This window comes from Bidens hawaiensis, unplaced genomic scaffold (assembly GCF_021521415.1).
Source record: "Bidens hawaiensis isolate Kalapana, Puna unplaced genomic scaffold, B.hawaiensis_p1.1 tig00025700_1, whole genome shotgun sequence".
NCBI lineage: Eukaryota > Viridiplantae > Streptophyta > Magnoliopsida > Asterales > Asteraceae > Bidens > Bidens hawaiensis.
The window spans coordinates 274,675-300,727 of record NW_027494109.1 but is presented as its reverse complement, the minus strand read 5'-3'; the positions used below and the strand labels follow the sequence as shown (position 1 = coordinate 300,727).

At 35.3% G+C, this 26,053-nt stretch overlaps 1 protein-coding gene and 2 pseudogenes across 3 annotated transcripts; all 3 read left to right on the top strand.

Moving 5' to 3' along the window:
* Positions 1–2,533: 2,533 nt before the first annotated feature.
* Positions 2,534–5,447, top strand: LOC143572031 (pentatricopeptide repeat-containing protein At3g26782, mitochondrial-like; annotated as a pseudogene). The gene is made up of 2 exons (XR_013142199.1): positions 2,534–3,487; positions 4,162–5,447. The product of XR_013142199.1 is annotated as a pentatricopeptide repeat-containing protein At3g26782, mitochondrial-like (transcript).
* A 4,621-nt stretch (positions 5,448–10,068) lies between these two features.
* LOC143572043 (histone-lysine N-methyltransferase SUVR4-like) lies at positions 10,069–13,490 on the top strand (annotated as a pseudogene).
* A 4,468-nt stretch (positions 13,491–17,958) lies between these two features.
* LOC143572030 (histone-lysine N-methyltransferase SUVR4-like) lies at positions 17,959–23,909 on the top strand. Of its 2 annotated transcripts, none has more exons than XM_077057300.1 (8): positions 17,959–17,994; positions 19,537–19,803; positions 19,999–20,658; positions 20,806–21,068; positions 21,404–21,470; positions 22,073–22,123; positions 22,249–22,342; positions 23,800–23,909. In XM_077057300.1, the coding sequence occupies exons 2-8, from the start codon at positions 19,573–19,575 to the stop codon at positions 23,880–23,882; spliced, it is 1,449 nt and encodes a 482-aa protein (XP_076913415.1). In that variant the 5' UTR covers positions 17,959–17,994; positions 19,537–19,572; the 3' UTR covers positions 23,883–23,909. The 2 variants fall into 2 exon arrangements, with proteins under 2 accessions (XP_076913415.1, XP_076913414.1); XM_077057299.1 differs by having other exon boundaries at positions 23,797–23,909.
* Positions 23,910–26,053: the final 2,144 nt, after the last annotated feature.

Here is a 26,053-nt window from a genome sequence, read left to right as displayed (position 1 = left end):
ATAATGTCGTTGGCTAACGACTATACATATAAAAAAAATTTAATTTAAAAACTTAATATATATATCAAACTTTATCTAACCATTTTCACCCTATCATACACAAACACAAACATAAAAATACCAATCATTTTTATTATTTTCATACTTCTTTAAACTCAATGAGTTCCCCGGATTCCACGAACTCTGCCGGGATTTTGGATCAATTAATAAACGAGAGTCGAAGAATTCATCAGATTCACCGACAAGTAGCGGAAGAGCATTTAGAGGTCACGAACGCGGTTCGGGCCGTAGCCAATAACATGGTGTCCGGCTCTGCTCCATCTACGGCACCACGTAGACGGTCATATATCCTTCGGGATCGTACGCAAGCGAACGCTCGTTTGATGAAGGACTACTTTGACGACACACCTACATTTAACGACACTATGTTTCGACGTCGTTTTCGGATGTCCAAGCGTTTATTTGTGCGCATCGTTGGAGATACGGAGCGGGAGTATGAGCATTTTCGACAGAAACCTGATGCAAGAGGATATTTAGGATTCTCCGCCATCTAAAAGTGTACTTCGGCTATACGCATCCTCGCATACGACAACACGACCGATATCAATGACGAGTATTTAAAGATGGTTGAGAAAACAACGAGAGATGCGTTGGAGAATTTTTGCATCGGTAATATTTAAATTGTTTGTATTAACTATTGTTTTTAATATAAATATTGTTTAATAATTTATTTGTATAGGGATAATACAATTATACTCTCGTCGTTATCTGAGGATTCCTACTTCAAACGACCTGACTCGCATATATGATGTACACGAAAGCAAACATTCTTTTCCAGGCATGATCGGGAGTATAAATTGCATGCATTGGGAATGGGCCAACTGTCCAACCGCATGGCGAGGTCAATACACTCGTGGTGACCATGGAGTCCCAACGGTTAGTCTTCAAGCCATTTGTTCACACGACCTCTGGATTTGGTCAGCCTACTTCGGCTCAGTCGGGTCCAACAACGACATAAACGTTCTCAACGCGTCACCCGTGTTAGAGTATTACATCAGCCGTAGCATACCGGTCTTACCGTTTTATGCCAACGATACCTTCTATCGTCACAGATACTATTTAAGAGATGGTATATATCCAGAGTACTCGATCATCGTCAAGACGTTTCAAGACCCTATCGAAGAAAAAAGAGATTATTTTAAGAAGAAGCAAGAGTCTGCGAGAAAGAATATCGAGAGGTGTTTCAGGGTTCTAAAAAAACGTTGGCATTATGTGAAAAACCCTTGTCGTGTATGGACGTTGGCAAAAATGAGCGATGCCATGTATACGTGTATCATATTGCATAATATGATTTTAGAAGACGAGGGAAAAGCAATATGTCAACACTATATACCAAGAAGCGTTCCAGAACAGTTCCCTGAACCAACCCAAGACCAACGAACGTATAACATTCACCAGCTCACATCAAGTGATATACATAACTAACTGAAAGCGGATTTGGTTCAACAAGTGTGGGATAATCGTCCCGTTGAGGAAGACGAAGACGAGTACGAGTACGAGGACGAAGACGAGGAGGACAATGACGACGATGGAGACGAAGACGAAGATGAAGACGAATAGATTAGTTTTTTTATGTATATTTTTATTTTGGTGTGTTTTTTTATTATAATTTATTTTTATTATTCGTGTATTTTTTTTAGTTTATGTATTTTTTTGTATTTATTTTTTAATTTTAATACATTTTTATTTAATTATTTAAATAAATTGGTTTTTGTTTAATTAGTTTAGTTATAAAAAGAAAATAATAAAAAAGACACTGTGGGCCCAACTTGTAGCCCCTACATCATTACACCCTAAAAACAAATTTCCACTCCATGCTGACTGGAATCTACGTGTCATAATTCGCCCCCAATTGTAGCCTCTCCATAGCCTAACCATAGCAAACATTCTTAGTATTTTCTTTTCCAAACCAATAAAAAAACTCAACGAGTTTTCCAAAATAATAAGTTACCAATCACCGACACACTCAGTCGCCCAGTCCCCGTTTGATGAGGAGACTGGTAACTCACACTTGACACCCTATATAAATAATGGTAAACCACTGTGTGTTTGAAAATAATTGAATTGTATGAGTGCAAGTATGCAACAGGTGTGTATATGTTATATGATATTTGTGTGTGAATATACGTGCTTATGTAAATGTTGATTGTTTTCTGTTTGCTGGGAACTAATCAAGGTGCCATTCATGATGTTGTTATCAATCCTTTTTGTCTGCAATAGATAATAATGACATGTGCTTGGGCGTTAATAAGTTTTTCCATTCATGCACGCCAACTGTTCGATGAAATGCTTTAATGGGAAAAGGAAATTTATCACTAGTATATGTTCTTCAATGGTTGCCTCACTACATATTATTTTTTTGGTTTTAATAGGTACCTTGCAGCTCTGTGTTGCAAGATATTAAAGCCAAAATTGATAATTATTATTATAACTATACGATAAACACGGCGTCGGTAGAACAAATGGGAAATGGATGAAGATCACCAAAGTAGCTTTGGTTGCTGCTGCTGATTCTTCTTTGCAGCTTGCCATCAATCACTTACCACACAATAACCCTAACCTCATTACTTTCTTCAACAAATATGTGGACACCACCAATGTCTGGTCATGGAATTCGGTCATCGCTGACCTGGCGCGTGCTGGGGATTACGTGGAATCCCTTCTTGCTTTCTCAGCCATGAGAAAGCTCTCTCTTACCCCAAACCGCTCCACTTTCCCTTGCGCCATCAAATCCTGTTCCGCGCTCTTTGATCTTTACGCGGGCAAGCAGACCCACTCACAAGCCGTTGTTTTCGGGTTTCACAATGATGTTTTTGTCTCGTCTGCTCTCATTAACATGTACTCCAAATGTGGTTACTTGGATGATGCACAGAGCTTGTTCGATGAAACGCCTGTTAGAAATATGGTTTCTTGGACTTCGATGATTACTGGTTATGTACAAAACGGGCGTCCGTATGATGCTTTATCACTTCTTAAAGACTTTCTGACTGAAGAGAGGTTAAGTGGTAGTAATGATAATAATGAGAACGAAGTGTGTATCGATTCGGTTGCTATGGTTTCAGTTCTTGCAGTCTGTTCCAGTATTTCAAACAAGAATGTCACAGAAGGGGTTCATGGGGTGGTTGTTAAAAAGGGGTTTGTGGAAAACACGAGAGTCGGGAATACTCTGGTGGATGCTTATGCCAAATGTGGTCAACTAGGTTTTTCTAGGAAGGTGTTTAATGAAATAATCAACAAAGATGTGACAACTTGGAATTCAATGATTGCAGTTTGTGCTCAACATGGGATGTCCACAGAAGCATTAGATCTGTTTTATGCCATGGTGTGAGATGCTGAGGTTAAGTACAATGCTGTCACGTTGTCTGCGGTTCTGCTTGCTTGTGCTCACTCGGGTGCTCTACAAAGTGGAAAATGTACACATGATCAGGTAATTTGAAATAAAATTGTTAACTTACAAAAGCTTGACTTTGTATTTGATAAAGTAGGGGCGTGCATTGGTTGGTTCTAAGTCAGACCAAGCCAGAAACCATGAGTTCTGTTTTAGGTTTATCGAAAACCGTCTGATTTTGTTTTTTTTGGTTTTCATAATGTTGGTTCGGTTATAGTTTCTTCAGTTTTTGCCATTTGGGTCTGAATTTTGGGGATAAAAAAAGTGGCCCAAAGTTATGAATTTGGGACTGAAACTTTGAACCTAAATTATTTTGTTAATTAATGATTATTACATATTAGGGCCTAAAATCTTTTGGGCGGCACAGTTTATTAATATATTATGAATTACTTAACATTCAAAAATAATAATTACAATCCATAATTTCAATAACGATAGTCAAAAGAATTTTTTTTTCTGTTTTTCTGTTGTTTTTACGGGTGCGGCTTGGTTATAAAGTCGGTTATGTTTTTCGTTGGTTTTCAGTACATGCAAAACCGAACTGGAAATTTAGTTTTTAATATAAAAATAACCAAACCATCGGTTTTGGTTTGGCTATTTCAGATCAGTTGTGTAGGTTATTTTGGTTACAGTTTGGTTGTTGCTGTTTTTTGCACACTCCTGTATAAAAGCACACAGAAGCTACATAATTTCATTGCTTTTTAATTGTATAGGTTATAAAGATGGGTCTAGAGGAGGATGTAGTTGTGGGTACATCGGTTGTAGACATGTACTGCAAATGTGGAAGAGTAGGGACCGCAAGAACCGTCTTTAACCGTATAAAAAACAAGAATGTGAGGTCATGGACCGCCATGGTTGCTGGTTATGGCATGCATGGTTATGCTCGAGAAGCTCTAGATGTCTTCTATGAGATGATTCGGGTTAACATGGTTCCAAATTACATAACATTTGTGTCAGTTTTATCAGCCTGTAGCCATGCTGGTCTAGTTGATGAAGGCTGGCACTGGTTCCAAACCATGACCCATAAATATAATATCGAGCCAGGGGTGGAACACTACAGCTGCATGGTTGACCTTTTCGGACGGGCCGGGTTCCTTAACCGGGCTTATGATTTGATCAAGAGAATGAAAGTGAGGCCCGATTTTGTAGTTTGGGGTTCTCTTCTTGCTGCTTGTAGAATGCACAAGAATGTGGATCTTGGAGAAATTGCTGCAAGAAAGTTTTTTGAATTAGACCCGCAGAATTGTGGATATTATGTTTTACTTTCAAATATTTATGCTGATGCTGGAAGGTGGGGAGATGTTGAAAAGATGAGAGTTTATATGAAAAGTCATGGATTAAGCAAAACACCCGGGTTTAGTTTGGTTGAGTTAAAAGGCCGGGTGCATGTATTTTTGGTTGGGGATAAAGAGCATCCGGATCATGAGAAGATATATTTATATCTGGAAGAATTATGTATGAAGGTGCAAGAAGCTGGATATGTGCCCAATATGACATCAGTATTGCATGATATTGATTGTGAAGAAAAGGAAATGACATTAAAGATTCGTAGTGAGAAGCTGGCGGTAGCGTATGCGATTATGAACTCGGTTCCTGGCTCAACTATTCAAGTGATCAAGAATCTGAGGATTTGTGGCGATTGTCATGAAACGATTAAGTTAATAGCCAAGATTGTGAACCGGGAAATTGTGGTTAGAGATTCAAAGAGGTTTCATCATTTTCGTGATGGGTTATGTTCTTGTGGAGATTATTGGTAAATGGCAAGTTTTCGTGTTCTTGTAGAGACATAAATATAGGTGTAAAACCAAACGGTTAGATTTATCATTTTTCGTATTCTAAAGTTTTAACATTAGCAGAAATATTATTAATTTCGCTATCTATACGGAAGTTTTAACGTTAAATATTATGTTCACGAACTATTTGAAGGTCATATACTAAACCTAATAAACGATCGGGTAAGGTAACGGCTTAAAAAGGTTTGGGGGTTTACTATTTGTTCTAACTTACTAAAGGTGTTGGTGCATATACCTACATGTATATAGATTTGATAGTGTAGGTTGTGGTGCATTTGATTTCACATGACATGGAAGAGTGGATTCATTAGACAAAATTTACTATACTTCTCTCTAATAATATGTTATGAGTTAGGACTTGGGAGTTTTTAGAGACAAAGTTATGAATTACTACCACTAAAAAGGTTTGGATGACCAGAGTTCCAAGGTGGAGTAATCCAAGTGAAGAGTTTCATCTAAGTTGCATCTCACTATTGTTTGATTGTTTTGATTTTTTTAAAAATGAAAGTAAATTAATTTAGAACTAAAGATAAACAAAAAGGAAAAATGACCAAATAGCCATTTTAACAGTGTTTTCCAAGAATAACCATAACTTCAACAAAATTTCCAAAATAGCCACCTAAATCGTCACCAACGATATTTCTTGAGACAGCCAGCGGCGGCTTTGCTCTGCCACCCGACAAAACTCATGGCCGCTGGAATCCGTCACTACAGTTGCCAGAAAAGCCAAACAGTGGTCGGAAAAGATGTCATCAAAACCCCAGCTGTGAGTGAACTCATCTCTACTTCCAGACAATAGGACTAAACCTAAAGTATACTCTCTTCTCCAGTTCTGGCTTATGTTTGAGTTTCCTCTTAATATAAGGTAATTTTTCAGCTGGAATAGAAGTAGAAGTGGACGGACAACACCTCCTTTCCTTTCCCAATTTTTATGCTCGCCGGAAAAATGGGTTTTGTGGGAACCCTTGAAATATCGTTGGAAACTCGCTAATGGGCTTATTGTCCCATTCCCGGTGAGAACCAGTGAACCACGACTTCATAAGGCACCCTCATATCGTCTCCACCTGATCACCGCTACATACCACCTGGTGTCACGATTATACCACCGAACACTTAATTTCAAAATAAATAAATAAAAGAACCATCGAGTTTCGTCAGATTGACAACGAGTTTTGTTGGAGGTCTGGATTTTCTGTCGCCCCGGATTTCAGCAACACATGGCGCGATATTACTCGCCCACGAGTTTCATTGGGTAGCAGAGCTAAACTGTCGTCAACTATCTTAAGAAACATCACCGACGACCATTTAGATGGCTATTTTGATGATTTTGTGAAAGTGATGACTATTTTTGAAAAACACTTATAATCTCTCTCCTCCCTAGTTACCCTACTCATATACCTCTCTCATCCAAAAGCACAAAAAATCTCTCTCCACTCTTCTCCTATCCCTTACCATTAAAATCAATGTGCTTTTAATTAAACATATATGTAACTTAGTTACTATTTAATAATTATATATTTATTATAAGTTTTGCCTGTAATATAAAGAAACTGTGGAAATAATAAAACCGATAATAATCAAGTTTTAGAGCATGTTTGAGATTAAGTTTGAAAAATGTTTATTGGCTTATTGGTGTTTTCAAAAAGACAAAAAGTTTAAATGTGTTTGACAATTACAAAAATTTTCTTGTTTTAGCTTTTTGAAAGGGTTAAAAAACATTTTTCCAAAAGCCCAAATCATGGCTTTTTGAAAAAACGCGTAAGCCAATAAGCATTTTTCAAACTCAATCCCAAACATGCCCAATTATTATATACAACTTATTCCGGTTAAAACAAATTTATTGAAAATTTTTAGAGACTTTTACATTCCACAAGTTATAAAAGGTTTTGAGTTTATTAGCTGTTTCACACTTCCACAAGTTTAGATGGTAATAGTAAAAAAAGGGAACCAAGGCAGCTTTTTGCCCATTTTCCTTTACGTGTTTGATGTAAAAACTATCTTTTTTATTTTTATTTTTGTAATTTTAATAAATAAATTGGTAAAAAAACCGTGTCTAAACTAAATGACAAAAAGTTTGAGGGCCAAATTGAATAAACACGATTTGCATTGAAATGCAACCCAGCATGCATAGCTAGCGAGCTGTGCCATATGCTGATTTCCTTTTGCTCTGATTGGAGTACACAAAAATCACGTAAATAATATGTACACTTTGTCGTGACTCTTATTCCTTAATCATTTCACACTCCAACCGTAAACCTCAGCTGGATTCTTCAATCTTCATCCCTTTAAACATCGATTACTGCTCAAATTAGGGTATTCTAATCTTCAGCTCTCGTGTTTGATTACGTTATTATGGTCTATGCCTCTATGTGTTTTCAAACCCTAATTGATATCTGTTTTCCTGGATTTATGGTTTACGAACTCTGTTTTATTCCATGTTATGATGTATAATGTTAGGTTAGAATCAATGTGTAGGTACTTACGTTAGAAAAACTCAAAGTTGCCTTGATCTATTCTACATTCATCATCTTACAATTTATGTTAGAAAACTTAGAATATAATAGCATCTATATTGCTATACCCGGTTTTAGAAGCTTAATTGCTTTAGTTTTTTATAAGGGACTTTTTGATTTGTATAATTTATGTTGATGGCCAGAGTTAAATCGTTAATGTAACAGGTTGATTAACAGATACCTTTACTTCCATGAAGGTGTCTGAACTTTGAAGTCGTTGTTGTAGATCTTTTGTTGCTGGTGTACCGGAACATATAAGGTTAGAAAATGCCCTTTTGTTGACTGTTATTGCCGACACACTTAGAGAACAAATATATTACAAATTTTGGCTCTTTATTTCACTCAATCTCTCGTTTATTTAGTTTGAATTACATGTACTTTAGCCATGGCCCATGAACATATGGTATACAAATAAAAATTCCTTCATAAAAGTAAAACAAGCTTCTTGAATGTGGTATAATCATATAGATACTATTATATTTTATGTTTTCTAACATAAATTGTAAGATGATGAATGTAGATTGGATCAAAGCAACTCTGAGTTTTTCTAGCATATACACCTACACACTGATTACACCCTAACTTTATGTATCATAATAACACGGAACAGATCAGAGTTAGAAACCAAAAACTCTAGAAAAATGGATATCAGTTAGTCAATTAAGGTTCGAAAACACGTAAAGGCATAGAATATCATAATGTAGTCATTGTTGTAGATCCCTTGTTGGTGCTGTAACGGAGCATATAAGGTTAGAAAATGCCCTTTTGTTAACTGATATTGCTGCCATACTTAGGCAGAAAAATATTACAAATTTTGGCTCTCTATTTAATCTCACTTGTTTTACTCTGTGTTTATCTGGACCTGGTTGCTCTGTTAGGATATAAGCTGAATGGTTGTTATGCTTTCGATAATGAAATTATTTGAAACTTGATGATTGTCCAGAAATAAATGATTTCTATAGTCTATCAGAGTCTTCCTTTTTGTTCATGCTACTCTGTTTCTGTCCATTTTCTTTTGTTTATTAATATCTCATTTGTTGTACTAATGAAGCCTAATATATTAGAACATGGATGCTAAGGTGTTTTCTAATTTTGAGGAAGTTGATTGAAGATTGACAACATGTTGAAAAATGTGGGTTCTTATGGATTTATTTTGTTAATAGATGATGATTATTTTGTGTTTCAGTAAACAAAATTTTGTTTTATAGGGTTTATGTTTCAAGCAGTTTGGTACTTCAGAATTTCTGAAAGTTTAAGCTTTGTGAGGCTAATCATTAGGTACTGCAAGTTGTACGAATTTTAGCCTTCAAGTTGCAAAATTAATGATTTTAATAGGCTACATTATATATAGTTGTACTGTAGAATCGTAGATGAAATTAACAAATGTCATGAACTCATTTATGTTTGTAACACTCAATTAACAGTAATGCATTTAGATGGATTTTTATGTATACATGATGCCATATATAATGTTTGATACTACGTCTAATGTCATGTACTTTTTAAGTTTTGTTGTTATGATCGAAAACTGTGAATGAGCTTGCAAACCCGATTAACGTAATGACCCGTTTCATCAGAAGCTGATGAGATGCTCTTACTTAGAAGTTTGTTCTGTTTTTCAATTTTGTAAAGTTGGCCAATTCCCAATTAGTGGAAAGTTTTCATGTTTCATGGTGGGTTGTTAACACGTGTATTAGCCTATATAGTATTGGTACCTAAACGTAATCAGTTTGTTTTGATCTTATCTACTCTACTATCGTATGAATTCATCACTCGATTTCCAATTTTTGTTAAGAGACAATAAGTACATCAAAACATAAACATGTAAGATACAGAGATAGGGAGGAGAATCGGAGATACAAACCTAATGTCGTGCCTCAATACGGTCAACACATTTTGGGTGCTTTGACCGTGAATGAGAGGAGAATTTCACATTCAATTCTTGAATGGGCGACTTTCTCGTGAGTTTCCACTCAGGCAAAGAAAACAAATCAGTGAGCTCCTGCCTTTGGTGAGCAAAACTGATAATATTAGGTGGTATGAGACTATGAGAGGCTGAATGTTACAATAACGATGCTGAGATACAAAGGAACAATGTAAAGATATATTCTTGTTACATGAAGACGTTGTTTTTTCGAACTGCTTTAGTTCTCTCAACAAAAAAAACTCATGTGATTGGTTATTCTCTCATCCTATTGTTTTACTATTTAAAATTATATATTTTGTGAGCATTTTCTCATTTGTTAGTCTGATATCTTCTGAAATACATGATCTCCACAGTTTGATAGTATTACTTGTAAACTCAATTTGGTAAATGGCAACTCATCAAAGAGATTCAGAAACATCAGATGAGAGATCTCCAAACTCAAATGAAGAAAAAGCAAGAAAAGCCATAAGTGCCATGAAGGGCTTATCGATTCCTCCCGAAGTTGTTAAATCCGTCCTTAAAAATCTTCTAAAATTATACGATTGGAACTGGGAACTAATTGAGGAAGATAACTACCGAACCCTTGCAGATGCTGTTTTTCAATCTCAAGATGACAAGGTATATCTTTCACTGAAGCTTCAAATTATTTTTGTTATTATTCATTCCTTAGTCCAATGCATTTTTGCTTTTGTTTTTCCCACTGTTAATGATGGATATCAATATTGCTTATCAGGTTTATTTGTATATATCCTAGGGGTGCGCATGAAACCAAAAGACCAATCTGAAACCGAACAAAACAAACCAAAACAAACACCGAGGTTTTGGTTTTAGCTTTCGTAAAAACAGAACTTTCGATTTGGTTTCGGTTATGCGTGTAAATTACACCGAACTTATAGATTTTCATTTTTTATTTTAAGTTCTAAGTAATTTATAATGATTAAATATACAGATTGACCCATGTATTTCGGTTTTTGGTTCGGTTTTATTAGCCCAAAACCGAGCCAAACCGACCCATGCACACCCTAGCCCATGGGCTACACATAGGCTTTTCTTGGGTTTGTTTCTTGTATATGTTGAGGATGTCTCTCCTTTGTTATTAACTCAGATATATCCCATCCTCCGTATGAACCAATATTTTGTAATGACCGAATTTGATAATTTGTAATAAGTGATCACCTGCCTTGTTTTAATGCAGAAAAGCATTGCAGAAAGCTCCACATCCTATACTACGCACCAAAAGAGGCGTAAATATATTCAGGAGGATGATGACATGGAGCCTATAGCCGAATCTACATGCCCAGGTGTACAGTCAGATCGTTCTAACTCGCTATCACAAAGGAACTCTAAAAACTCTCGCAACATTGATGACATAACCAGAGGCACAGAGAAAATTAAGATTTCACTAATAGACGAAGTTGGATTAGAACCACCTAAGTTTCTCTACATACCACAAAACATACCGTTTCAGTATGCATTTGTGCCTTTTCATTAGTCCGGATTTCTGATGGCGATTGCTGCTTAAAATGCAAGGGTGATTGTCTTTCTAGGCGGGTCCCATGTGTTTGCTCTCGTGAAACAGGTGGCGAGTTTGCCTACACACCACAAGGCCTGTTAAAGGATGACTTTTTAGAAGATTGTTTATCCATGAATAGGGAGCCACAAGACCACCATCTTTTTCGTTGCCAAGAATGCCCTTTGGAGAAGGCCAGGAACGAGCATGATCCTGAACCGTGCAAGGGTCACCTGTTGAGAAAGTTTATCAAAGAATGTTGGAGTAAATGCGGATGCTCAATGGATTGTGGGAACCGTGTGGTTCAAAGAGGTCCTACTTGCAAGTTGCAGGTAAGTTAGTTAGTAAGTTAAGTTTGACTTTTGATAAACACGTTACTTCAGTTAATACGTTATGACATCTACTTTGTTGAAAATAGACTTTGAACGACTCTGAACCCCTCTAATCCGCTTGACCCGTTTTTTTAGCTCATTGTTTTCATTCAAGCAAACTGAATCGTTTGAGATATAATACAACCAAAATCAGACCATGCATAAGTAAAATGATACGGAGAGGGGTGAGCATGAGTCGTTTTGGTTATGGGCTAAAATTGAACCTATAACCGCTATTTCAGTTTAAGATTTTCATAAGCAATTGTTTTCAGTTTTAAATGGTTTGATTAATTCAGTTAACCCTCAGCTTCAGATGCTGCTCGATATTTCGGTTACGATTTCAGTTACTTAGTTTTTCTGCTCACTTCTAAGTAAAAGGGTCGAAGGTGTCTCGGTGTCTCCCTATAAAAGATTGTTATCACATTCAGTAAAAGAGGATTTTCTGTTTATATTTTTATTGAGAGAACACACCATTCTTAATTGCTTATTATTTATGTTATGGTTTATCATTTTGAGCTTCTGTTGTGTGATAAACATAAATCATCTACTTTATCTATCGCAAGTTAATTATGCTTCAATCAAAATTGCAGGTGTTTTCTACAGAGGGTAAAGGTTGGGCTGTCAGGTCGGTTGAATATTTGCCAAAGGGTTCATTTATATGTGAATATGTTGGGGAAATATTAACGAATACAGAGTTATATGAAAGAAACAAGCAAAGAAGGAAAAACGAGAGGCATACATATCCGATATACCTAGATGCTGATTGGGGGTCTGAACAAGTACTAAAAGATGAAGAAGCTTTGTGTTTGGATGCAACTCATTTTGGAAATGTTGCAAGGTTTATAAATCACAGGTATTGTATACATGTACACGGCCCCAAACACGTGATTTGCACACGCACAAATAGGTGTGCAAATCACATATCTATTGTAATGGTTTATATTTCTCTGATTATGAAATGTGGGAGTTCGTTATGCAGTTTGAGACTATAACTTTTTTAATATATACTATCATTTTTCATGATGTAGATGCTATGATTCAAACTTGATCGAGATCCCTGTTGAAGTGGAAACGCCGGATCATCACTACTATCATGTATGTAGACTTTCTATATTTAGTGCATATAAATGTGATACAGAGTTGATTGAAGATGGGCTAGAAACGGGCCCATTATTGGTTTTTGTGTTTTGAAAACTGTTAGGTTTCGATTTTTTTGCCTTTTCTGTTTGAGCGAGAAATTTCTGGTTGAAAAAAGTTGGCCTAAAATAATAATAATGAATTTGGGAATGAAACTTTGGGCCTAATTTTGTATAAATAATGTTGATTATTACACATTCGGACCTAAAATTTTTGGGCTGCACCAGTTATTAAATTCTTATAAATTACTTACCATTCAAAAATAAAAATTGTAATACATAAATTTGATAACAAAATTCGGTTTGTACGGGTTCATTTTTAAAAAAACTTAAAACCAAGCTGTCGGCTATTTCGGTTTGGTTATGTTGGTTATTTCGGTTTCATGCACACCCCTAAGTTATGGGGCTCATAAGTAATTGACAGAAACGTCTCAAAAGAGCTGGCCGCTTGGATCAACTTTAAACCACTAACAAATGATTTTATTCAGATATTTTCATTGGTTTTTTATGCAGATTGCCTTTTTCACTAAAAGGGATATTGATCCATATGAAGAGCTAACATGGGTAACCGCAACTATCTTATTATTATAGTTTGATCCCCTGATTTGATTTTTCAACTGTTGATTTACTTAAGGGAAAGATTATACTCATTTTAGCAACTAATTTGATATAATGGCTAAACATTTTCAGGATTACGGGATCGACTTTCCGGACACTGACCATCCTATCAAAGCATTCGTATGTCAGTGTGCAAGTTTATACTGTCGAGATGTTCGAAGAAGAGGTTGGTAAAAGTAAAACATCCTACTTCAACTAATGCGAACCCTAATTATAAATGAAGCGTGTCAACTAATATTAAAGCATGATGAAATTTAGATGGATATATATGAAATGATTAGTAATATTACATGAAATTATGGACACACATGACACACTTTATAAATTTATTGTGAACCGCTGAACATGCATACACCATTCTTGTCACCAGACAATCTAAAATATATATTAAAAGAATTGAATCGTATGTGTACAACCAACATGCATATGTTTGCTGTTTGTGTGTTAATATATGTGTTTATCTTCCTTTTTTTAGTTTTTGTGAACTAATCGGTTGCTCATGAATATATCATCAACTCTTCATGTATGCAGCAGAGAATGATATGTGGCTGGACATTAATATTTTCTCCATTCATGCAAACCAAGTATTTGATGATGAAATGTTTTAGTGGGAATGAAGAAATCACTCTTTTAACAAATTGATTTTAACATATGTTCTTCACTGATTAGTCACCATTGAATCATTGATTAAATTTTAGTTTTGAGAGGATAAATCTAGGTAAATGAAAGCTTTATTTCATTATAAACGTAAAGATAGTTGGCCTGATTTGAGATGAGCTATTCTCCGGTTAGTCGATTCGATCAAGATGGCAATTCTCCAAATACAAGGTTAATAGAACTTAATAGTTTTAACATATAAACATCGATGATCCATTAACTAAACACAAACATATACATAAATAAACCTTATTGTATTAATAATGATGCGGTTACTTAGACTCTTTAGCATCCTCGCCCCTTTATCTACCCAAACTCATGAGACTTTTCAACACCCTTAGATCCAACCCTAAAACTCACCTATAGAGAAGTTGGGTTCGTATCAATACATCCTGCCCGGTCAAACGACTTGTCCTCATGTTGGAAATACGATATTTGATGTACCAAGTGATTAACCATTCAACTGTAGCTTGACCGGCATCTTGGACTTTGCAACAGTCTCGAACGGACTGAAGGACCCAACAATTGTCTTGGATGGAACATGGTTGCTGGTTGATATCCACACATTTAATAGTCGGAAGAGGCATAAAAGCGTTGTGATTACTAGCACAAAGAACCATTGCTTATGACTTAATTCCCCTCTTGGTTGATGCCATTAGGTTGCACAAAACACCTACCTTTTGGTTCTTCATCTCTTCAAGTCTAGGTTGTTGTTCACAAACATCAAACTTTTTAACATACCAAGAATCAACATCTAAGTGTTTATGAACTTCCTTCCCTGATGAATTCCCGCCACCACCAGAAAAGGGTGAGGTCTTGGAGTTCATTGGGAAGGAGTTGGGTGTCGGCGGCGATAGAGGGAGGATATGTGGGGTTGGTAGATTATGTGAAGATGAAGATGAAATAATGTTGTGAGTTTTATGTCAAAAGATGAAATTCACGTGAAATTCTTCTGGTCAGATAAATTTCAGAAAAAACATGATTTATGACATATTTAGAAAACTTACGGAGGACATGAAAACACGATCAAATCACGGGGGGGGGGTGACTTTCACGGAGACAGTTTTGCTACAAAAACTCACGGGACCGATGGATTTAGTTAGAAACTTCGCAGGTGGGGTTGGACTCTTTACTCGTGTCAGTTTATTAGTGGCTAACCAAAACTATCGGCGGAAAACCAAATTCATCAACGTCATGAGTTTTGCTTGGACTATTATGAGAATTTTCGAAAATTTGGATTAATTTGATAGTGTTTCTCCTACTTTGGCTTATTTTAAAAATTCTCTCTTTACAAAAAAAAATTGCTACTTTCATGTTTTTCTCATTTTTCTGTCTGTTTAAATACAACAATAATTAAAATAACAGTGGTATAATTGAAGTTAATCGGGTTCGGTATGATTAAGAGGATCCATTGGTTAATAAAAGAATGTGACTGCACCACTCACACTAACCGCCACTAGCTACTGCCATAGTACACCTCTACCTCTGTCACCAGCAATAATGGAATAAACGACAAAAAAGAAAACAGAAAGGAAAAGTGGAAGATTAAACATAAATTTAACTAAAAAATTTGTAGTTTTAATAAATTAAAATTATATAAGGTGAACAAAGAAACCTATAGTTAATATTTTTTTTTAAGTATACCGAGTATTAGTATCGTAACGAATAGAGTTATGTTTAAAGTAATGTTTTTTTGTGTCGTGAAGCATATCAATTGTCAGAACATACTGTCATGACACACTTATTTTTATCAAAGAATCGATTTCAATTTTAGTCAAAACCGAATCGTCGCAACGTGGATCAATGCCCATAAGTACCCACCTAACTAATCACCTTACTAGAAACATGAAATGAGCGAGTTATAACAAAAGTTCCGGCTAACGATACTATATACAAAAGGGGTCAACTCATATGAGCTACACCTCACTATATCTTTAAATGTTTTGAAAATTTTCAAAATCTGATTTATACAAACTCAGCAAAAATCTTAAAAAGAAGTCTTACATGGACCACCATCTCTCCGTCACCTCAATTTGTCCCACTTTATATACCCTCTCTCATCCAATAACACATACAAACAAACTTGGGCAAAGCAGGGGCTCAAATATCTATGTAAAATATTAGTTCAAAATTATTGGTGTAAAATAAAGGACGAGTAACACTTGTTAAAAAAAGGTGCAAACAAACTCTCTCCTCCTTCCTCTTTCACACTCAATGTCGTTAAAAATGACACCAAACGGTGCCGGTACCGAAATGTTCGGTTCGGTAACAGTACGGTCTAGAGCCATTTCTTGCAAAATTCGAGAAATACATGTACTCATACCGAACCGTACTGATACCGAAAATTTTCATTCCTACTAATTACGACAATTTTATTTTAACATATACGAAACTTGGGTGCTATTTAGCGATCATTTTTATTTCAAGCTTAACCTGATCAAGAATAAATAAAGTTTGTGAAGGGAAAAGAAAACTTAATATAAAGTTTGGGGGCCAAATTGAAGAGTTAAGTGCCACTTTAGTACATGTGGTTTGATCAACTACGCAACTTTAGTATCTAAACTTTATTTTATGCAACTAGCTACCCCAGCTTCAAAAAACTTGCCATTTTAGTACTTTTTGCTAACCCTGTTAATTTTTTCTCGTTAAGTCAGGGGTAAACTTGTAATTTCAATTATTTATCATAAACTCAAAAAGAGTTAAGTGCTACTTAAGTACATATGGTTTGGCCAACTACGCAACTTTTGTACCTAAACTTTTTTTTGTGCAGCTAGCTACCCCAGCTTCAAAAAAACTTGCCATTATAGTACTTTTTGTTAACCCCGTTAATTTTTTCTCATTAAGTCAGAGGTAAACTTGTAATTTCAATTATTTTATCATAAACTCAAAAAAATATGTGGTGACAGGGACTCGAACTCGCGCCTATGGTTTTTACAAAGTTTTAACGAGGGATGCAATAGCCAGTAGGACAAGTGACTGACTTATTCATAAGTTGGTTCTGAATACTTTTATAGTCAAGTTTGAAAGGCCCCCAAATCCTCATAAACCATAAAAATGTCAAAATTGGTCATAACGGATCATGCAACTAGTTACACCACCACAATTGGGCCCAATTCCGCCCTCCGATTTCGTCAATCAGAGCTGTTAATCCCCTGCTTAATCAGGTCAATGCACTGCACATATTGTATAGCAGATTTTTTGGGTTGGAATTCAAAATGAAAAGTAACCAGTTGGCTAGAGCTGAGATGACCGGAATCCCGCCGGTATTGAGATCGGGACAAAAGTCGGAAAACGAAAGAGAAAGGGGGTGGGGGCTGTTTAGTTTTAGATTTGACACCATCGGTCTCTAGGGTTTTCAAATGTTAAAAAACTAAACAAAACCTTTACAAAATGGGGAATTTGATTAAATGAAGAGTTAAGTGTCATTTTAGTACATGTGGTTTGGCCAACCACGCAACTTTAGTAAGGTACTAAAGTTGCGTAGTTGGCCAAACCACATGTACTAAAATGACACTTAACTCTTAAATGAATTAATAAAATAACTGAAATTACAAGTTTACCCTTGACTTAACGAGAAAAAATTAACGGGGTTAGCCAAAAATACTAAAATGACAAGTTTTTTGAAACTGAGGTAGCCAGTTGCACAAAATAAAGTTTAGGGACTAAGGTTACGTAGTTGGCTAAACTACATGCTTACCTCCCAAATTGAATAAATAGGGCTATGCGATTATATGACCCCTATTTGCATTGAACCGCAGTGCTTACTAGGCAGCCAGCATGCAGAGCTAGCCAGCCAGTAGTAACTTACTGCCGTGCGGCGTCACTCGTGATTGCCTGATACCCTGATCATTGGAGCAGCACAAAATAAATCAATTAAATAATAATAATAACAATATGATGCACATTAATCGTTCCATAAACCTTCCGTTTTGTTAGATCTCGTGGCTGGATTCTTCTTCTTCTTCTTCGTCACTACACGAGTTCCTGATCAACGATCAGTGGCTACTATTTCTGAAATTAGGTTATTTCTATCTCCATTTATATCTTATCTCTCGTATGTATTTGATTACATTATGACGTTCAATGCCTTTACGTTTTTTCAAACCCTAGAATCCATTTTTCAGATTTTGTTGTTTACGACTCTGATTTATTACATGTTATGGTACATAACATTAGTATTTATATTTTAGAAAAACTCTGAGTATTCTACATTCATCATCTTACCATTTATGTTTAAAAGAAATGAATATAATATTATCTATATGATTATACAAGGTTCTAGAAGCTTGCTTTAGCTTTTAACTTTTTATATAGTGTTCTTTGATTTGTATACTTTAATGTATTTTGATGGCTAGAGTTAATGTAACCGCGAGGTTGATCAACAAATACCTCCTCTACCATGACCGTGTCTGAATCAATGTTGTAAAAATCACGATTAGAGACCGTTGATTAATTGGAAATCAGAGGGCTACCGATTTGATTTCAACCAATTGGTGCTTAAAATTGGAACCAGTCAAAATTGGTGAATATCGGTTAAAATTTGGTCAAAGTCGGTTAAAATTTGTCGAAGTTTTTGAAGTATTTGAAAAGTTATATACATAATTTTGTATATATAATTTTGAAAAGCAACATATAATTGAAATCCAATTAAACCATGATTAATCGCTAGTCGGCTACTGACTAGCGCCTAACGAGTTCTACGACACTGGTATGAATTATGAAACCATTGTTGTAGATCTTTTGTTGCTGCTGTACCTGTACATAAAAGGCTAGAAAACGCCCTTTTATTGACTGTTGCTGCTGTTATATCACAAATTTTGGTTCTTTATTTCACTCAGTTTCATATGTTTTACTCTGTTTTTTTACTGGGCATGTTTACTCTCTTAGGAAGACTCAAATAGAAGGGTAATACATGTAGATACTGAATAGTTGTTACTGCTTTCATTCATCATGGGTGTGTTAATGGTATATAAGCTAGTTCATGTAGAAACTATCCACTAAAACATGAAAACTTCTCATGAATTGGAAACCGGAAATTAGAAAACCGAACAAACTTCTTAATAACTGTAACACCTTTAGGCAAATCCGATATCGGCTGGGGACATGAGAGATGCTGGGTTTATAAGTAATGTTGTGCCTTGAATACAATCAACGTGTCTTGGGTGCACTGTTTGTGAATGAGAGGAGAACTTCACAGTTAATGCTTGAATGGTGAGTGGTGACATCCTTTGAATTTCCACCCGGGCAATGAAAACAATTCAGTGAGCTCCTGGTGAAAGAAACTGATGGTATTAGCACTTATGAGGGGCTGAATGTTACAATAATGGTGCTGAAATGGTGAAATACAAAGCAACAATTCAAAGTTATATTCTGGTTACTGGAAGACATTATTTTTTTTGGCTGCTTTAGTTTTCAAAAAAAAAAAAAACCTCATGTGATGATTATTCTCTTATTCTATCTATTGTTTTACTATTTAGAGTGCGGATTTGTATATATTGAACAGTCTTCTCATTTGTTAGTGTGATGTATTCTGAAATACATGATGTTATTTCCCTTTTTACAGTTTGAAATAATATCACTTGTAAACTCAGTTTGGTAAATGGCAACTCATCAAAGGGATTCAGAAACATCAGATCAGAGAGATCCAAACTCAAATGAGGAAAAAGCAAGAAAAGCCATACGTGCCATGAAGGGCTTATCGATTCCTCCCGAAGTTGTTAAACCCGTCCTTAAAAATCTTCTAAAATTATACGATTGGAACTGGGAACTAATTGAGGAAGATAACTACCGAACACTTGCAGATGCTGTTTTTCAATCTCAAGATGACAAGGTATATCTTTCATTGAAGCTTTAAATTATTATTCATTACTTAATCCAATGTGCTTCTGCTTTTCTTTTTCTACTGTTAATTATATGTATTAATATTGCCTTATGGGCCCGAGATAGGTTTTTCTAGGGTCTGTTTCTTGTAACAGCTGCATTTGATTTTTTGTAGCAAGTGATTATGTGCCTTCTTTTAATGTAGAAACCCACTGTAGAAGGCTCCACATCCACTAACATGAACACCATAATGCAAAAAAAGAGGCGTAAATATATCCAGCCGGACGATGACATGGAGCCTAGAGCCGAACCGACACGCCCAGGTGTACAATCAGATCATTCTAGCTCGTTATCACAGAGGTACTCGAAAAATTCTCACAACATTGATGACATAACCAAAGGCATGGAGAAAATTAAGATTTCACTAATAGATGAAATTGGATTAGAACTACCAAAGTTTATCTACATACCACAAAACATAACTTTTCAGGATGCATTTGTACCTTTTTCATTAGCCCGGATTTCTGATGGCGATTGCTGTTTAAAATGTACGGGTAATTGTCTATCTAGACGGGTCCCATGTGCATGCTCTCGTGAAACGGGTGGCGAGTTTGCCTACACGCCACAAGGCCTGTTAAAAGATGCTTTTTTAGATGAGTGCATTTCCATAAATCGTGAACCGCAAGATCACCATCTTTTTCATTGCCAAGAATGTCCTTTGGAGAAGGCCAAGGATGAGCATAATCCTGAACCGTGCAAAGGTCATGTGTTGAGAAAGTTTATAAAGGAGTGTTGGAGAAAATGCGGATGCTCAATGGATTGTGGCAACCGTGTTGTACAAAGAGGTCCTACTTGCAAGCTGCAGGTAAGTTAGTTAGTATGTTAGTTTTTGACTTTTGATGGACAAAGGATCCAACATAATAGCAAAAGACAGGGTTAATTCTGTTGTGTGATAAACTTAAACATTTACTTTGCCAATTGCAAGTTAATTCTGCTTCAATCAAAATTGCAGGTGTTTTCTACAAAGGGTAAAGGTTGGGCTGTTAGGTCAGTTGAACATTTGCCAAAAGGCTCCTTTATATGTGAGTATGTTGGGGAAATATTAACAAATACCGAGTTATATGAAAGAAACAAGCAAAGTAAAAAAAATGAGAGGCATACATATCCGGTATACCTAGATGCTGATTGGGGGTCTGAACAAGTATTAAAGGATGAAGAAGCTTTGTGTTTGGATGCCACTCATTTTGGGAATGTTGCTAGGTTCATAAATCACAGGTATTGGTGTGCATGGGTTGGTTCGGTTAATGGCAATAACCGAAACCATAACAGAACCCTTCGGTTATCAAAAAACCATAACTGATCGGTTTTGGTTAGTTTGGTTTCAGTTATTAGCGGTTAATTCGGTTCAGTTATATTACTTCAACTGAACATTATAGGCTAAGTTTTATTGAACTTTCGTTAAGAAGTTTGCATATTTTCTAAAGCCATACAAAAATATGTGCGCAAATCACATATATGTTTTGGTATATTTATCCTGATTATGAATGTTGGAGTTCAATATGCAATTTGAGACTATAACTATTTATCACATTCTTTTTCTAAAAATTTAGATGCTTTGATTCAAACTTGATCGAGATCCCAGTTGAAGTGGAAACGCCAGACCATCACTACTATCATGTATGTATTCATGTCCTATTGTTAAGTATAAATATGATCTGAATCTGATTCAAGAGTTGGCTGACTCAGTTGGAACAACACCAAGTGAAACAAAACCGTTGGTTTTTGGGTTGGGTTTGATTATTTCGGTTTCATGCGCATGACACACCTCTGAGTTACATGGCTAATAGCCTCATAAGCAGTGTTGTAAAAATCGCTAGCCGGGCGGTGAGGTGGGGACTACTGATTAATCGGATCGTACTTTAATGTATAATTTTCAGTTTTATACATACACAAACACATTTTGGCCATAAATTGGCTAGAATCTTACCGGAAACTGCTGATTTTGGGCAGAATCTCATCAGAAGAAGCCGATTAAGTTTGATAAATTAAATTTTTGGTCGGATTTGACCATTGATCGATTAGCCCAAAATTAATCAGTGAAATGGGGACTAGCGATTAATCTGCGCCTAGTCGGGAAATTTGCAACACTGCCCAAAAGTAATGGACATAAATGTCTCAACGAGCCGAGCGCTTGAATTAACTTTCAAACACTCTATTATGCATAGAACAAATGGTTATATACGATTACTTTCGGATATTTTCATTGGTTTTTTATGCAGATTGCTTTTTTCACTAAAAGAGATGTTGATCCATATGAAGAACTAACATGGGTAACTGCAACTACCTTATTATTGTAGCTTGATCCTGTGATTTTGATTTTTCAAGTGTTGACTTACTTAAAGGAACGGTGTACTCATTTCAATAACTTATTTAAATGGCGTGTGAATAATTTCAGGACTATGGAATCGACTTTGAAGACGTTGACCACCCCATCAAAGCCTTTGAATGTCAGTGTTCAAGTTTATACTGTCGAGATGTGAGAAGAAAAGGTTGGTGGTAAATACACTAATTCCTTACGCTGTGTTCCGAGTTCATTTATTGATGGAAAATAAATGAAATGAAAGGAAAAAAATTGTTGTGTTCTAGTGGTTTTTTTTAAGAAAGGAAATTAGAGAAAATTCAAAATTGTATTTCTAAGTTTCACTAAACGAAAGAAAAGAAAACATATGAAAGGAAAATAAGGAGAAATAAAGAGTAAGAGGCTGTTTGGTAGCCTCTTAATGGTCATTAAGAGACTACCTCTTAATGGTTCATAACCTTTTAATGGTTAAGAGGTAGCCTTAAAAACGACTACCTGTTAATGGCTCTTACCCATTCAGACTACATTTTTATCATTAAGAGGTTATGAACCATTAAAAGGTAGTCTCTTAATAGAAATGTTTTCTTTCTAATTTGGAATTGGAAAGGAAAGGGGAAAGAAAATTTTTTTCTGTTTTTTTCTCTTATTAAATTGAACTCGACAACATAGCGTTTGAGCATTTTTAATGAATAGAATGGGACAAACAAATTGGAACTAGCAGCAGTTTATATCTATCATTACTAGTATTATTGTATGGATTTAATATAATTTTATTAGTCAAATTTTATATTAAATAGAGTACTAGAGTATTCATATTTCATCCATCATATTCTACACTATATTTTAAGTTTAAATTTTTTCTCTCATTTAAAAAAACACTCAACATCTCATAACGTTTATTTTATTATTTTTTTTGTTCTTATACAGAATAGTAGTTTTTCTTAAATGAGAAGTTAATAACATTTTTTTTATAATTTATGGTTAGAGAATTGAAATAGTGGAATGGATGGAGTGTGTTTTTGAAAGAATTTTTTATATTTTAAAGATGGGGGAATGTTTAATGGATGAGTTGTGAATGCTCAACATTCCAAATCTATATTTACATTAAAAATCATAACATTTTCTCTATTCTTTTCAAATAAATAATACTTTTCTATATATTTATCATTACCTTTGCTTTCTTTAACACTCACAACTACTTAAAAAAATATTAAAAAAGGTACATCAGAAAATTTTTCAATATACAGAAAAATCATTAAATTTATGCTCTTATTCACTCACAACACCCTAAACCACTACCTACATTATAAAAACACCACTCATAAAATATAATTGATAGCATATGAATGTGTATACTGTACATGTAAAAAAAAGGGGTTTTGGAGGTGGTATATTCCCTCATCCTATCTCCCCATTCTCTATCAATAACTATACTATAAGTGAGATTTTGTTTGTTTGTTTGTTTGTTTGAAACATCTAATGATAGAGGAAAGAATGTTTAAATGATTATAATGAAACACTTCAAAACTTAATTATTATTGTGTGAAGCTCTCATTTTTATAAGCATGATGACGTGACAATTGTCAATTTCTTTACTTCCTTTTTCACTTGAGAAAAAGTCAATAATATTATCTTATGCAACAGTAGCAGCAGAACCAAAATGTAAGGGGGTCAAGAAAACTGCATCAGGCTCTACCAACAGAGGACTAAACTATAAACAAGTTCATTAAATGTTTAGGGGTTCTGAATCTTGTTGCGACATTTTTAGTTGATTTTTGCCTACATTATGTAAGACTTTTATTTTCTATATTTTTGTGAAGGATGCCAGGATGTTTGTTTATATTTGGCATTGTTCTAGGTTTTTAAGGTTTTAGAACACATGATTAGGGCATGTGCTATTTTTAAATTGTGATTAAATGGGTTGAAATTATGGCAATATTATTCTCTCTTTTTTTTTTCTCACTTACAAATCAAACTGCTAAATTTTCATGTTTTGTCCATCACAAGACTTGATGAAAGAATGCGTAAATCAACCTCTTTGACTTACACCTTTAATCAATCTCTTGTGGGCATCTCTGTGCAACGGAAAAACCATAAAAAAAACTCAAGGACTCGTTGATCATCCGTGAGTTCTTGAAGGATGATGAAAGCCACATCCGTCAGTCGTTTAGCAAATTCTAAAAAGGGAAAATATAATTTACCAAATTGGGACAAATGATATGGGGATAGTTTCGGTCATAATCATTTTAATTTTAAAAAATACATATAAAATACAAAAGAGAAAAATATAACAAATTAGTAACTATAAAAACAAGCATGATTATCTGTATTATAGTATTAAAAAGGTGAAAACTATATATAATTCAGGAGGTGTTGGAATTCATTGCATGTTATCGGCTTGTAAGCAGTTTGGAACAATAAACTTCAAAGTCCAAATGAAAACCCTTTATACACATCCGAAACAAAACAACACGAAAAGCATTGTGTTTTGCTTAAACATGAGGGAAATCCTCGTCAGACCCATTATCAGAGGAACCACCCGGTGGAGTTGATGAGCTCCTCCCACGACATGAACGAGGAAATGTCATCCAAATTGTCATTGTTGTAGGAGTTGTGGCTGCAATCCATGCACTCGGTGGAGTTGGTGAGGAGGAAAGAATCAATGTGTTGATCCCACGAAATGAACAAGTTAAAAATGCCATTCTTGTTGCTCCAATCCGTGCGTGCCATGAACTCGATGGAGTTGGTGTGGGTAAAAGAATTTATGTGCCCATCCAACAACATGATCGAGTTCAAAATGACATCTAAATTGTCGTTCCTGCAATCAAGGTAGCATGCGTTGCAGTAGCAACACTATCATCTTCCGGATCCACAATATCCTTCTCAGCCCCTTCAACTTCCCTAGCTTTAACAGCCCGAATAAACTGTTCATGCAGCAAAACACATGATTTTTATTCATATAATTTAGAACAAAAAAGTGTATTATAATGTTTTTAATATTCAGCGTATATAACATGCTTACATATTCTGAATTCTCGACATCCTTGTACATTAGCACATAGTCGCCTGTTTGAAGTTTATACTTCTTGATAAACGCCACTGAAACAAGATTAATGATTTAGAAAACATAAACGTTTAGGGGGTGTTTGGTAGAGGGAATTGAGGGGTGAGAAATGGAATTGGAAAGAATTCTCTTGTTTGTTTATGAAAGAAAGAGGTGAGAAATGGAAATAAACCATTTCCATTTCTCTGATTTTGTTTCTCTAAAAAAAGCGGAGAATTGGATTTCTAGGGTTTCATTTCTCAGCCTCACTCTCTCACGCCTCTCCCTGCTGTTCGATCCACAGCAGCAAACTCACGCCTCTCCCTGCTGTTCGATCGACTTGCAGCCTCTAATCACCCACAAATCATCTCCAATCCAAGAACCGAGTTCGTATTCGCGATCCTTGCTTCGATTCCAACGATCCTAGGTATGAAACTTTCATTTTTTCGACTTTCTTATGCTCGACCAGACCTAAACCTCGATCCAAACTCAGCTGCTGATGTCGATTGTTATCGTGGGATGTTTGTATGTTGTTGGTAATCGATTTAGATATGTTAGATTTCAATGGTTTATGTTTAATTCGACTCTTGATGAAATCTTTGATGTCTAGGTTGGGAATTGAACATTATATGGTATGAAATTGATGAGTTTGAATCATAAATTTTATGTTAGAATGATATTTAGATGCTAGGTTGAATGTTGGAACCGATAAATTGAATGTTTACATGAGTTGCTTGAATGCTGTTGCTGATGAAATCTGTAATGCTGTTTTGTTCAAACAATATTTTGATTATAACAGATGCAAATTGATCGTTTCTTGAGTCTAACATTAAGTTCAAAGAGTCTAGTTTCAAACCC